The sequence below is a fragment of the Bombus impatiens genome, unplaced genomic scaffold (genome assembly GCF_000188095.3).
Source record: "Bombus impatiens unplaced genomic scaffold, BIMP_2.2 scf_0264, whole genome shotgun sequence".
Lineage (NCBI taxonomy): Eukaryota > Metazoa > Arthropoda > Insecta > Hymenoptera > Apidae > Bombus > Bombus impatiens.
In genome coordinates, this window is record NT_176683.1 from 1,304,993 (window position 1) to 1,318,547 (window position 13,555).

The window sequence follows — 13,555 nt, forward strand, 5'->3', positions numbered from 1 at the left end:
GAGGGTGGCGCGACTGGCGCCGCGGCGACCCCACGCTGATCAAGGGACTCTGGAAGTCGAAGGGACCTCTAGGTAAACCTTCCGTTCTGCATGACTTCTGTACATTTGTTTTAATCGAGATTCAGCGTTGCCTTAGCACAACATCTCATTTATATTTCTTTTCCAATTAATATATATTGCCGAATGTTGGTGTTTGTATATAGTTGATGTTTTATTTTTACGTTTTATTTGGAAAAGTTTGTAGAGGAATTTTAGGTAGATCAAGTTGATGTGTTTTTGTAGGATTAGCATTTTCTATGCGCTGTTTCTTTGCGCGAGTTTGCCTTATTTACCGAATAGTTTGGCCAATGAATTCTTTGAAGTAGTTTTTGTAGGTTTTTAACGATATTCATATGGAATAGTTTGTCATTCTGTACAGACTTTTGCCTTTTTTCCATTCTTGTTCTTTTTCTTGTCTGTCGTATGTGATGTATTCAGCAAGAAATGTGAAAATTTGAGAGCACTTTTTATTAGCTCACCTTGCATTGTCGTTGAGATGTGGTCTTAACGTTGCAGTAATCCGGAATGTTTCACTATGCATGCATAAGTTCTAGCTACATCAGGGACATCTGATAGTAAAATGTTCTTTAAATAATGTGTATTTGTTAGAATGCAAGAAACAGCATTTTGCATATGAACCATTTTTTTTGCTGCTAATATGGCATGTCTTTATTATGATATCTTGATTAATCAAGAACATTTTTAGTAACTTATGCTAAATCCTGAGCAATTACTTTATTATTGCTTTAGATCCTACACGATTTTTCCCGTACTGGTGATCCTGAATATGTGTAGATAATTGAAACAACTTGTAGCATTAATATAAAATATCAAATATTTATTTATTCCAAATATAAAATAACTTAGTAATTCAATGAATTTCATTTCGTATATTGCGTTTTATTCCATCAGAATGATCTCTATTTACAGATGTATATATTGTTATATCGAATATATTAATTGCGAAGCATGTGCCATTTAAAATTCCACAGTTCCACGAGAAAATGATTTCCTATTTCATTTCACATATTTATGTTTTATTACGCATCTTCCCGCATTTATAAAACATACGGTACACGGTCTATAAATGTTCATCAAACAGTAATTGTCGTCCATAAACTTGTACTGATCGCATTACTGAATGTCTGCGTATAACTTTCACGCTGTTCATGTTAGCTTTGTAGCTCATTAGCGCGAACAAATTCTCACCGTATTACTGCGAGAACTTCTCGACTTTATAACCCGATAAGCTCGAATTAGCTGTCCATAATACTATAGACAGATAAGAATCTGCTATATGAGTTTGTATATTTGAAACTGAGCATTCACTCGTTCGTATAAACTAGATTTGACTGTATATCAAATATTTAATTCGATAAAAATTAAAACGAAAGTTAAAAGGATTACAGCAAGTGAAATTCGTTTTTTCCGAATCTCTGTCAATTTTATTGTGCGTCGAAGATGGTACAGCAGGGAACGTGAAAAATTCATGAAACGAATGAACAGTACGCGTGTTTTCGTTCGCGAATCTTAGGTTCTGATTTAACTTCCAAATTTCCTCGTAGATCGATGTATCTTGAGTTATATAGGCGAATATTTCATCACAAGTTAAAATTTTACTTTTCTTCGCGATAGGCACGAAACAACCGCGACTAGAACGTGGAGAACCTGAGTATACACAGTGAATTTAGTTTCTAGTTTTAAACTCGTGGAAAGTACACTTCCCAAACTGTTTCTTATGTATGCTCTCTGTTATCTTTGATTTGAGTTTCTTCGTTAAGTCGATTCCTAAGCTTTGTTGTTTTTTAATCAAAAGTTGGACATGAAATTCTAGAAAAATATTATATGGTCAATCGTCGGTTTGTTATCTTCCTCTATAATTTTTCTGTAATTCTTCTCCGTATCGCAATTTTTTCATCTCCATATAAAACTTCTGTGATTTAGATAGATTTTTAGAACACGGTGAACATTTTTTGATAAAAATTTCTTTACTAGAACGCCGAAAACCATATTCGGTATATTTTTACATCTACAAATCGCTTATAGAACGAATTGATATTTTACATTCGATAGATCGAAAGGAGATTTATAGATATTCATTTTTCGAAATAAACGTTTAATGGTTTAGTCTCCATTTTAACTTTGTTCTATCAATGGATTTATTTTGCCAATTTCTCGCGGTTCTGTTAAAATATTTCTAGGCAATAAAAATGGCCTGTTTAATTTCAGAAAGGATACTGTGTAAATAACATTTTGTCCCTGCTGTATATCAATTTGTTTTACAGCCTTTCTCAAATGAAAAAGAGCGTCGAAAAGTTGTTTTATTGACTGTCCACAATTTCGGAACTCGCGTCCTTTGTGACATAGGAAACCACTTTTCACTTTTCTGGATATTATATCGTAGATATTATAGTCAGTTTATATTCGGAGCAAAGTTTCTCAATTTTTCATCGTTTTCATGAACGAAGGTTTATTTGCCTACTTATATGTTGCGCCTTTATAGCGATCGATAAAAATGAATTATGATAGATGTTTATGTTAGTTTTAGACTGTTTATTTTTTATAAGATTGTAAATCATCATTGAAATTGAACATTTTCATTTAAAATAATTTCTAGAATGTTTAATACACTTTTGCTGATGTATCACAACCTTTAAAATACCTTCATGGAGAATAAACTGTTTAAAGATATTTTCGATGTCCTTCTGCTTCCTAAATCATCTCCGAGTAAAGAAATATTCAGGATTTCACAGTGAAGATCTGTTGGAAATAAATCAGAAAAATATAACGGATGAAATAGAACTTCAATATTCAATTGATGCACTTTCAGTATAGCATATTCTGTATCTGATGCAGCTTTCCATTTTTATGTTTGCTCTCCGAAGTACATGAAATGAAAATAATAATACATCTACAACATATTCCTTAATGTTTTAGTTCAATCAATAGATCACAATCCATCAATATATTTTTCGAATGACATACAGCACTCAGCTCAGATATATCAGAACTGCGATAACTTTCGGAATGATCAGTAATTCGAAAGGAAGGAAAAGCTTGCAGAAATCTATCATACGAAAAAAGATGTAATATTTTGACCGAATAATCAACGAACCACAAAATGCAATTAAAAATTGCCACACGGAAAGAAACAGCTTCCACTGGACCAAAATGTCAAACCTCCCATCCAGCTCGCTTCGATCCACGTAAGATTCGCTTTCAACGTGTATCGTCGATAAATCATTCGGAAGCTTCGAGTGACCATTCAAAACCTCGACCGTAATTCATCTCTGTCATATCTTGGCATTTTTCACGTGACCACATTTTGCACGTCGATCGTTCACCTTCACACAAAGAGAGCCTGGCACGCTGTGCACGTTTTTCGTTCCTGTTTATTTTCTACATGCTGCATGTGTGTGTGTTCTCATAAAAAATCGATCTAGTCGAAACGAAACGTGAAAACTGGATGTCCTGGTGCAGATTCTTTAGGCAAGGCGGAAGTGTACATCTTCTTAGCGCTGCTGATCGGTTTCGTGACGGTGGTGGTGGGCTGTTGGCTGTCGGATAACTGTTGGTCCCCGGAACCGGAAGGGGTGGTGACCCTGGCATAGCCTAGTGCAGACTTCCGTTCATCCAGGCGATAACAACTAGTACGCGGGCCCTCCTACAGGATTCTCCAGGACTTGGTCCAGCAGAACCGACGACCGTTGCTGGACATCAACGACAACCACACAATGCTTCCACCCGTATGAACAACGTCACCTTATGCACAAAAGAAAACACCTTTTACCATTAAACCATGGTTCGCCGCCATTACGAGCAGCGTGCGGCCGATCGAATATCGCCCCGTTTTGTAATATCGTATAATGTCGTGGTTTCGCCACCGATAAAGGTACTCGACCGTAAATCCAAACGTTCATCGAAATATCGACATGTCTCCGTGGGATGCAGCTAGGGGTGTGCCATGAACCTAAAACGGATTACCGATTGCGTCGACGTCTTTTTTCTCGACTCTTCTTTTTATTTCTCTTCCATTTTGTCATTGCTCTCTAGAGGACGTCGACGTTTCGTACAAGGGAATTTTGATAATTATTCGGAATATAACATTGAAAATCGTCAAGGTCCGTATCGTGAGTAATCTTTTTCTGCGTATGTAACGTCCCTTGAATTTAGTTTCTGAGACGTTCGCAATGGATTTCAGTTGATTGCAAGTTAGGATTACGCCACGTTGTGACATAGATGGGCACCTTTATATAGCTCGATCTAAACTTAACATGCTGACGATAATCATTTTTTGATATTCTTAAGAGAAGTGATATGTCATTGAGTTATAGATTGGGCTGGATTAATAGAGAGATTCCGAAATAATTCTCTTTACTCTTAGTTTACTCTTAGTTTTAGTTGCTCGAAATTGTAATCAATCTCGTTAACAAAGTTAAACTGTATTTACATACTACAAGCGTGCATACTATTAAACATAGTATATTAAACGTAAGTTGGTTTATTGGTTGGACCGGAGGTTATGTGCATAGGAAACGGTTACTGTAAATGTTTATTCCGATAGCATATTTGAAGATGATCGAGATCGATCAAGTGCATCCTGTTCTGAATAATTATCGAAGTTTTCATAAGCTGAAGGATAAACCGGAAGGAAACAGTAATTGAGCGAAATTGGAGAGTACACCATGTGGAATTACGCTCGAATTAGATCACGCACACATTGTTCGTCTGTGAGCTATAATTCGCTCGTTAACTCGATCAACACTTAATCGTCGTCATAGGGACGCGACAATATTCGGGCGTAGTTCCATCGTGAATTCGAGCTTCCGGTTCGGAGGATTCTCGTGAATTAGCGGGCTAATTCGCGGGCTCGTTCAATGGTTGGTTGAGGCATATAGGTGGTAGAAACTTAGAATAGGGGTTTTTGAAAGAACAGCTGATTATGCAGTTTGAGGTGTAGCAAGGGGTTTTCTTTGTGTGGGTGGTTTAATGTGCTTTTTTTATGGGTATGGTAAGATGTGGTTGTGGTCACGTAAATTTTGGGAAAGTTGAAGGAAGATGGTGAAGTTTTGATCGATCCTTTTTCTCTCTTCAAAGGAGGAGGAATTTCAACGACGATTGTATGTCGAAATATGGGGTATTAAATAGGATGGTCCGAAAATATTTCTTATTGGACATATTGCAAGTCCATAAACCGATTATTTCGAAGCGATATAATTTTTTATTCCAAAAAACATGACACATATACATCGAGATATTGTGACATAACAATCGAGATATTGTAACCATATGAATTTCTTTCGAATTCTTATTTTAGGATACTCATTTACATTGTTGGAGGAGGTAATCATTCGAATAGTACAAATACTCAGGATAAAAGCTAAGCTTAATTCTAATTTTCATTGTAATAGATAGAATAGAAGAATAAGAGTTACCAAATACAAATTAGGTATTCTTCGATACCCAGCTTCAAAAGAAACGACACAGCCACGATTAACACATTCGCTGTTATTAATTAATCCTTAAGACAAGCATTCTTTCCTTCATTACAAATTTATTTATTTTAATAACAATGATCGTTCTAATTGTTCACGGACTCATTTACCCCTATTAATTATTTTATTGGAACACACGGAAACGCTAATGTAACAGTTATATCGATAAATTTATTTAAATATCAATGTATGTATGTTACTAGCAGCAATGCGTTAAACTATAAGACAAGAACCTAGATTAACATCATTATTAAAAAACAAGAGAACCTTCCATTTCCATATGTTCCACGTATGAACTCTTCATCGATTCTCCATTTCTCAGCTTCAGCCGATGTAGAATCGATCAACCTAAATCTTATCATACCCATAACGTCATTAACGTTCGATCATCACCATCAATCAGCTTACTAATCACCGACATACACCTTCTTGTTACATAAACGCAACGGTTTTCGACCATAATCATACACAAATCTTGAAATCGAAGAAGCTTCTCGCGAATTGGCGGGCTAATTCGCGTAGACCTAGTGACGTGTGGACAGGACGCGCGCTCGTAGACAGCGCAATGGTCGCTTTGAGGCTCGTAGTTAGCTGAATTCCCAAAATGGGTCAATAATTTCATTTGGAGCCTGGATAATGGGTTTCGATATTGACGTTAGGTTAGGTCCATCGAGACAGAACTAACGGAGGAGAAGAGCAGAAGAACAGAATAGTTCGAGTACGATTTACTTCTTCGTCTTAATCGCTGCCCGTGAAAATTTACCGACTTCGTTGGACAAACTTAATGGCGGCGGATAAAACACGCGATATGAGGCTTTACGGGCACCAGGGTCCGGGCCTTCGAACTTTATTTTTGCCAGCCTCCTCGCAAATTGTACGAAATGGCCCACACGAGAGTAAACGATCGTTTAAAGCTGCATTAGGAGGCGAACCTTTTCTATTCTGTCTCGGTGTATACTGGATCCCGTAAGTGCTCGAACGTTCCTCGGATTATAATGAACAACAAGATGCTCGAGTTGTATCGAAATGTGATAAGCAGACTGCGGATATCGATGCATTCATATTTTGATCGATACGATTGGAAAAGTGGAACTGGGGAAAATTGTCTTATTTACGAAATATTATAAAGAGCGTCGTGCTTTGAATATTTTATATATTTTTGCATATTGTGCGGATTTTGTGAATTATTCACCTTCAAGTCTCCTGTAATTGCATAAGAACCCGCAGTTTAAATTGCGAACGTTTATGCAATTCGATACTTTTATGAATACAACAATGGAAAATGAAAATACTTTGAATATTAAATAGAAGCTCGTTTCGCCTATCGAACATTATAGCCAGCAATTTATCATATTTTTCTGCATATTTTATATATATGTATGTATTATACAGCTGGATATATTATGTGTAGTTTGTAAATTTTTCCACCTTGCAATCGCTCATAGATGCATAAATAGCCGCAATCGAGTCAATTGATCGCTCAATTGGACTTTATTGGTGTTTGATCGTCTGTTTCGAAATGATAGTAATAATCGTGTGCATGGCGATATTAATGTCTGGTAAATTTTGGGATGCTGTTTACTTGCTAAATCGAAATACTAACTTTGGGATGGTCGACCGATGTACTGGTCATTTTATGATTACGAGAGGCTGTGTCGAATATTGATGTTAATTTCTGATTATCTCTGTGTCGTTCAATCATTCAGGGATGTAATTTATATCAATGTTCTTAAAATATTCTTGCTAATTAATTATAGGAAGGAGGGTAATAAATTTGTATATAATACGTTATAATATCAATGTAGTATAGTAATTTTATGATGACATTATTTTGTTGGTTAAGACTGAATTGAAGTAATCATTTTGAAAATCGATTTAAAGTATTGGCGAGAATTAATTTTGTGAAGGAGGATACATGTACAATGGCAATCATGTTTGTAATTTTAGAACATCATCTCGTCGGTTGATTAGAAAGTGCAAACTAAAGACGGATTAAGATGCTAATGAAATACTAAGAAATTGAACTATTAATTTGGATGGAGTCGATCGATCTTCTAGCCATAGTACGAAAACTCGTACAAGTGTTCAAGATCGGTGATAATTTCTTGTCCTTGTCTGCCATTCAATTGTTTAGAGAGAGTAAAGTACGAAGTATGAAAATACGGGAGGAAAAATTGTATTAAATATATAATATTAATTGAATAAAGATGAGGGAGAAATGGAATATTAATTTAAAACAATGTACATATTTGTATGATACGATCGTGACATGAATAATTCGGAGAAATAATGCTGAAGATAATTCAATGTAAAAAAAATTGATTCTAATCAAATTAATCAAAATTTAGGAAAATTGTTTGATTCTAAGCGTTTTAAAATCTTCAGTATGTATTATGTACCAATTATGCACACTTTGTTCATCGTAATCCTTCATTGTAAACGTTCGAGCATTTCCGCGATCTCACACAATTGTTTCTTATAATATAAACTTTAATAATGAATTGTCACACATTTCGTAAATAAAACAGAGACCAAGTTTGTATCCATGTAAATTCTCTGCGTAAGATAGTTTACTGATATTTAATTATGGAAACGTTTATTACCTTTTCAGTCACATTCAACAAGCTGTTTCAATTCAAGAAGCTAAACGAAATCACATCAATTATTATGAATGATTGTCGGTTATGTTAATGATTGAAAAATTATTTTACTTCTTAAGCCATTTTATAAATTTTCCATTTTGCCAATTTTCTACAAGAATACCAAAACAATGTTGCACTATCGAAAACCCAATTATTCACAAATAATCGCCATATTTCCCATAATCATCTTAATCGCTAAACTACATTCATCATCATCCGTATACTTTCTCAATTTTTTAAATATTATGGAAACGATACTACTACAAAATTAAAAACTGCAATATATACACTCACTACTATTCAGTAATTTCTCCAACATTCTAAAATATCTGAAAATAATCCCACAAAATCGACAATTTGATCTGGAATTTCATAAAAATGTCCCGTCAAATCCACAGGCGATCGCCGCGTTTCGCGTCATCATTACGATCATTAAAATACACTCGCCATCGAGTATAGTTACTTTATAAATTGTCTAAAACAATCAAAGACAATGGTACAGGATGGAGATCGTGAAGTCTAATTGTTTAACAAAAACATTCTATTGAAATCAGGAGCGACCATTGAAGGTGCCATTACCAATTTTGGTTGAATGTTAAAATGTATCAGTGTTATAAAATTGAAAACCGAGAATCCAATTATTTTAGAAAAATATTCCATCAAATTCAAAGGCCGTGATGAGGTTCCCTATCGTCAGAAATTAATCGTCAAAAATTAATCGTCGAAAATTGTTAGAAGAAACGATTTTCGATATAAAAGAAGAACTGAATTTCACCGCAGAGTAGAAGCTGCACGTTTAATTCTGTCTCCGTTAATTTTCATCAGAGCAAGAATTTAATAACCGTGGAAGGGAACGCGAGGCTTTCGGATATCGTTCGCAATGAAAGCTGTTGGAAGGTGCTTTGTGCTTTGCGACCAATCGGGCAAAATTTACGCACATAGTACATGTATCGCTGGCCCGTGTTTGAAACTCAATCTTCGATCGGTGTCACAGCGGTAGTACCGTGTGTCTTCGAATTATGTACGCGGTGGCGAATTAATCGTGACATATTCATGCACCTGCGCCACCCTAGTGCACGCATGCCACTACTGCTCGTTCGATCGACCAGATTTATGGGGTTGTACCGTTTTCAAGCTCGTTTTCAACTACATACTTCCTCTATAACCAATTAAATAACGTTAAATTTATCGTAGTTTTTAATTTGTTGAAAATTTCATTTAAACATTAAATTACTACCATTATTGCATTTAAATGTTTAGAAGATGATTTTATAAGTTAAAGTTGTCTCATTGTACAGTGTGTTATTTAAATTACTTAGCTTTTGGTTAAGCTTCGATACTTTCACTATGACCAATTAAACAATGTTAAGTTTGTTGTCGTGTTAAATTTCTAGGAAATTTTATTTATCTGTAAAATATTTCTTTCTATCTTCATTTTTCAGGGTAGTTTATTGGTTTTCGTAAAGCTTTCCCTTTATTTCAATTTTTTGGCGTTTGGTTAAATCGTTTCATTATTACTATTATTATCATAGTTCAGTTGTTGGTCGACGCTTTATCGTGTCTTTTTCCTGTGAACTTCAGGTAGGAAAGTTTCTCCACGTTAGCCTGTGTATTTTGCTATCGGTCGACTGATTTAACGTCGGATCGCTGACCATAAATGAAGTACAAAAAATATTTCCTGGAAGAGGGAGCTTCTTCTTTTCATCTCTCTACCTCTCTTGCTTCTCTTTTAAGTCGTCTTCTCGTATCTTTAGAGTAGGTACAGCTATAGGAACAGCGGAGAACACAGAAGTTCTCTATGATATTACGTTTAGAATCTGGTTTAGTTAACTGTTTTAGTAGCAGCAAAAGGTGATATCGTTGAGTCGTTATCGAGAGAGACAAAAAATTGAATTGACATAAGCTACTTAATTTTAGAATATTTCCTTTAATTTGTATTTCGTATTTTATATGACGAAGAATATTAATAGCATTTGTCTCGTAAAACACAAAGTACAGCAAATTAAAATTAAACACTATAAAATCAAAAAACCTGATCCAAAGGAACGTGGCCGTTAATTATCCTCAATTTATCATTACGTGATCTTTCAAATTTCAATTTTACATTAAATCACATATTCTTACATATTTGTACAACACATATATCGTACAATTTCATATCTGTCGAATTTTTTCAAACAGTTTCTAACTCTCTTAACGCCGAGTAGAATTTTAATAAATCTGGAAAGCCGAAAATTCACATTCTCCGCTCGTCTTACGAACCTTTTTCAACGTTTCAAGCAGCACACTCCGCAAGATGAAATCTCATATCGGTGGAACGTCGCTATTATCGCGTGATTTCGTTATCAAAGTCGTGGATGTAATTTCTATCTGCGATCTTACTCGCGGGAACGAATGCAGAGAGGGAAGAAGGCTGGGTCGGTACTTTTTTGCTCGTCAAACGTTTCGCGGCTGAAGTTAAGCTCGGGTAATCGAGTTTTTCTTTCGTTTGCGTCGATTAGATGACCGCGAAAAACTCGTATGTCCGATAAGAGTAATTTATCCGTTGCCCCATGAAGCTCGACGATATTTCTGCGAATGTATCCTTCAGAACGATGCAACCTCCGGAAAGATGAAATTCCGATAGAACGTGCCGCATAAAGGGGGAAACGTACGCTTACGAACACGTAAATCCTCTTCGCCGCAATATGAAATTGAACATACATATCGAGTTTCGCTATGAACGAAATTAATCCACAAGGTTTTAGTAAAATATTAGAGGTCTCGTGATTAAGCACTGCTACAGAGATATCGAAGCTTCGGAGGGAAATTGAGAATTCTTTTTGCGAGGGGAAATATTGTATAACAGATAGGTCAGAGAAAGGTGTTATTTATAAAGATTGAATGATCGAATATTTGATAAGGGTTGAAAGTGGTTTGAAGAAAGATCGTGGTGGATTTGGGTTATCCCGAGAATAAATCATTTTTCAATTTCTAACTTTGTTCTGTTGTGATTTTTTTTTTTTTTTTTTAGGACTGAAATTTTTTTCTCATTTTATTATTAACGTCATTTCGATTTTCTGTGATCTTCTCATCAAGTTTTAAAAGAGAAGTCTGATTCTTGGAAAAGTATGAAACAGCAGTTTTAAAATTATAATAAGTTCATCAGTCTGTCGCGAACTTGAAGGACTTTAAAGTTGTCTCTTTCGCTATTCAATTATATTAGCCATCAAGTGACATCGGAATAAAGAATCAACAAAAATGGACTTTTCACGTATTTCTCACGTTTTCTACGTTTTGTAAATGTCACTTTCCTATGTCATTTCTTTTTCGCTGCAATCATAAGAACTTTCCCATATTTAAAATTACAAATGAATGCAGTTCGTAATTATTATAAAGTCTGTTTCACACGGATTCACTCTCCTCGTAGCAAATTATCAGTTTTACAGCTTTGATTAATTATAGCGATTACAGCAACTAATTTCACTGTTAATTTTAATAATGAGACCCACCGTCACCTTTTTTGCGTCGTGACGTCCGTATAGAAACTTTCACAATTAGTGGAACCGTGCGAAATGGCAGTGACACTTCCGTCTTTTTGTAACAACTTCGCTAACAGATAAAATAATCCCGTTAGAGTCTTCCAAACAGACGTAAGCGAACTTCGAGAACTTGTCAGCCAGCGATAATGCTTCACTCGAATACGTAAACGTCGTAAATCAGTTCAACAAACACTCTAGTCACCCTAAATGCAGACGAATCGTACGAGTTTTCGAAAGTTAGAAAGCTTTTGGCGGAAAAATTCTAACGCGCGTTCCTTTCCACGAGAAATCTTGCCTGGTACTAATACGATTAATAATTTTTCTTTTTCTTTTGTAAAATAAATAACTCCATAGACAACGTCATAAATAAAAATCATTCGCGACTGACGTACAAACCGTACATTGTCATATGCTATTAAGCATAATCACATATTTAAATGGAATGGCGTTTAGGATTATTTTAATATCAAACATAGGAAATTATAGGTTTGTAATTTCATTTTATGCATCTTCAAACAAGATTTGAATTTTATGTGTGGTTCACGTTGTATAAAAATATGTAGGTCTCCGTTAGTTAATTAAGTCACGAAAAGAGGTAATACTCCTTTCAAACTGCCACAAAACAGGACAATATTTATACTTTAAATAGTTATTAAAAATTCATTTACGTACTTAACGCATACTTCTATCGCGGTAGAAATATTTTTCATATATTACGCCATCAGTGTTTAAATCGCGAGTTAACAGATTCTTTTAAGGCTATTCTTGAATGTAATTACAATTTTATTTCAAGCATTCGAACAACGAATATCGATATTGTTCGAATCATAGGTCATCGAATTTCTTTAAAAATATTTTTCAAGTTTAATTATAATTTCATTTCATATCGTTCAGCATCTAATAGAAATTACATGCTTCCACTACGGTATCGTATAACATTGCACTTTGAATAATATTACTTTATATAATCCGCCACCATGATATTCAAATCATAGATCGTTACACTTCACGAACTTTATCCGCAAATTCAGTCGAAACCTTGCGTCGAAACTTCAAACACTTAATCTCGGTTACATACTTTTGTCACGACACTGTACACCTCGTGTGCCGTACTAGTACTATACCAGTACTAAACTAATCCCATACTGATCCATTAGCAACACTCAAATCACAGATAATAATCAGAAGCACTACGTTGTAACCGTGTTTCGAAACTTCGCCAACGATTCCACCAAATTGAAATTGCATATTTCTACGATAGGTTTCATGCTTCTTCTACGCCACTACTAAAATCTATTACTTGCACTCGAATTACACGCCATTAAATTCCACTGAATCCCTTCAAGTTAGTTGCAACTTTGTTTCGAACTTTCAAACACTAAATCAAGATTAACACACTTTTACTCTATATACAGAGTATTCTCTACGATATAATATGAAGCTAAGGGATGATTCTATGTGCAAAAATAAATTGAAAATGTAGACAAACATTTTTCTAATCGAAGCTTAATCTCCAAGAGAATCGATTTCGAAACTTTATTCCTGCGTGCCCAGCCTTACACTGATTTCACGTATATCTTGTTTCTATCCATGTTTGCATTCAGAAATATTTATAGCAATTAGAATGAAGACTCTATCCGATGATACAACGATAAAGAGTATCTAAAGGAAAGAATTCATTCGCATCTAAGATTTTGAAAATACAGAATATCGAGATACTCGAAGCTACCGCACAATTTGGTGTTCGCGTATCGAATAAATGTTCAAAATCAATTCTTCGTACAATTAAGCATTGGGCATTTAATATTTACGCGTAGAATCGTTCTTTAACTTGATCAACTATGTACATTATATGTAG

The 13,555-nt window shown here is 35.0% G+C and overlaps 1 protein-coding gene across 1 annotated transcript in view; it reads left to right on the plus strand.

Annotated features, from left to right (window-relative positions):
- LOC100743139 overlaps positions 1-9,327 on the plus strand; it is a 93,405-nt gene extending 84,078 nt beyond the window's left edge. The window contains exons 5-6 of the mRNA XM_033320270.1: positions 4-72; positions 3,520-9,327. Coding sequence (XP_033176161.1) covers positions 4-72; positions 3,520-3,650 — 200 coding nt within the window. The 3' untranslated portion in view covers positions 3,651-9,327. The remainder of the gene's footprint in view (positions 1-3; positions 73-3,519) is intronic.
- The last annotated feature ends 4,228 nt before the right edge of the window (positions 9,328-13,555 follow it).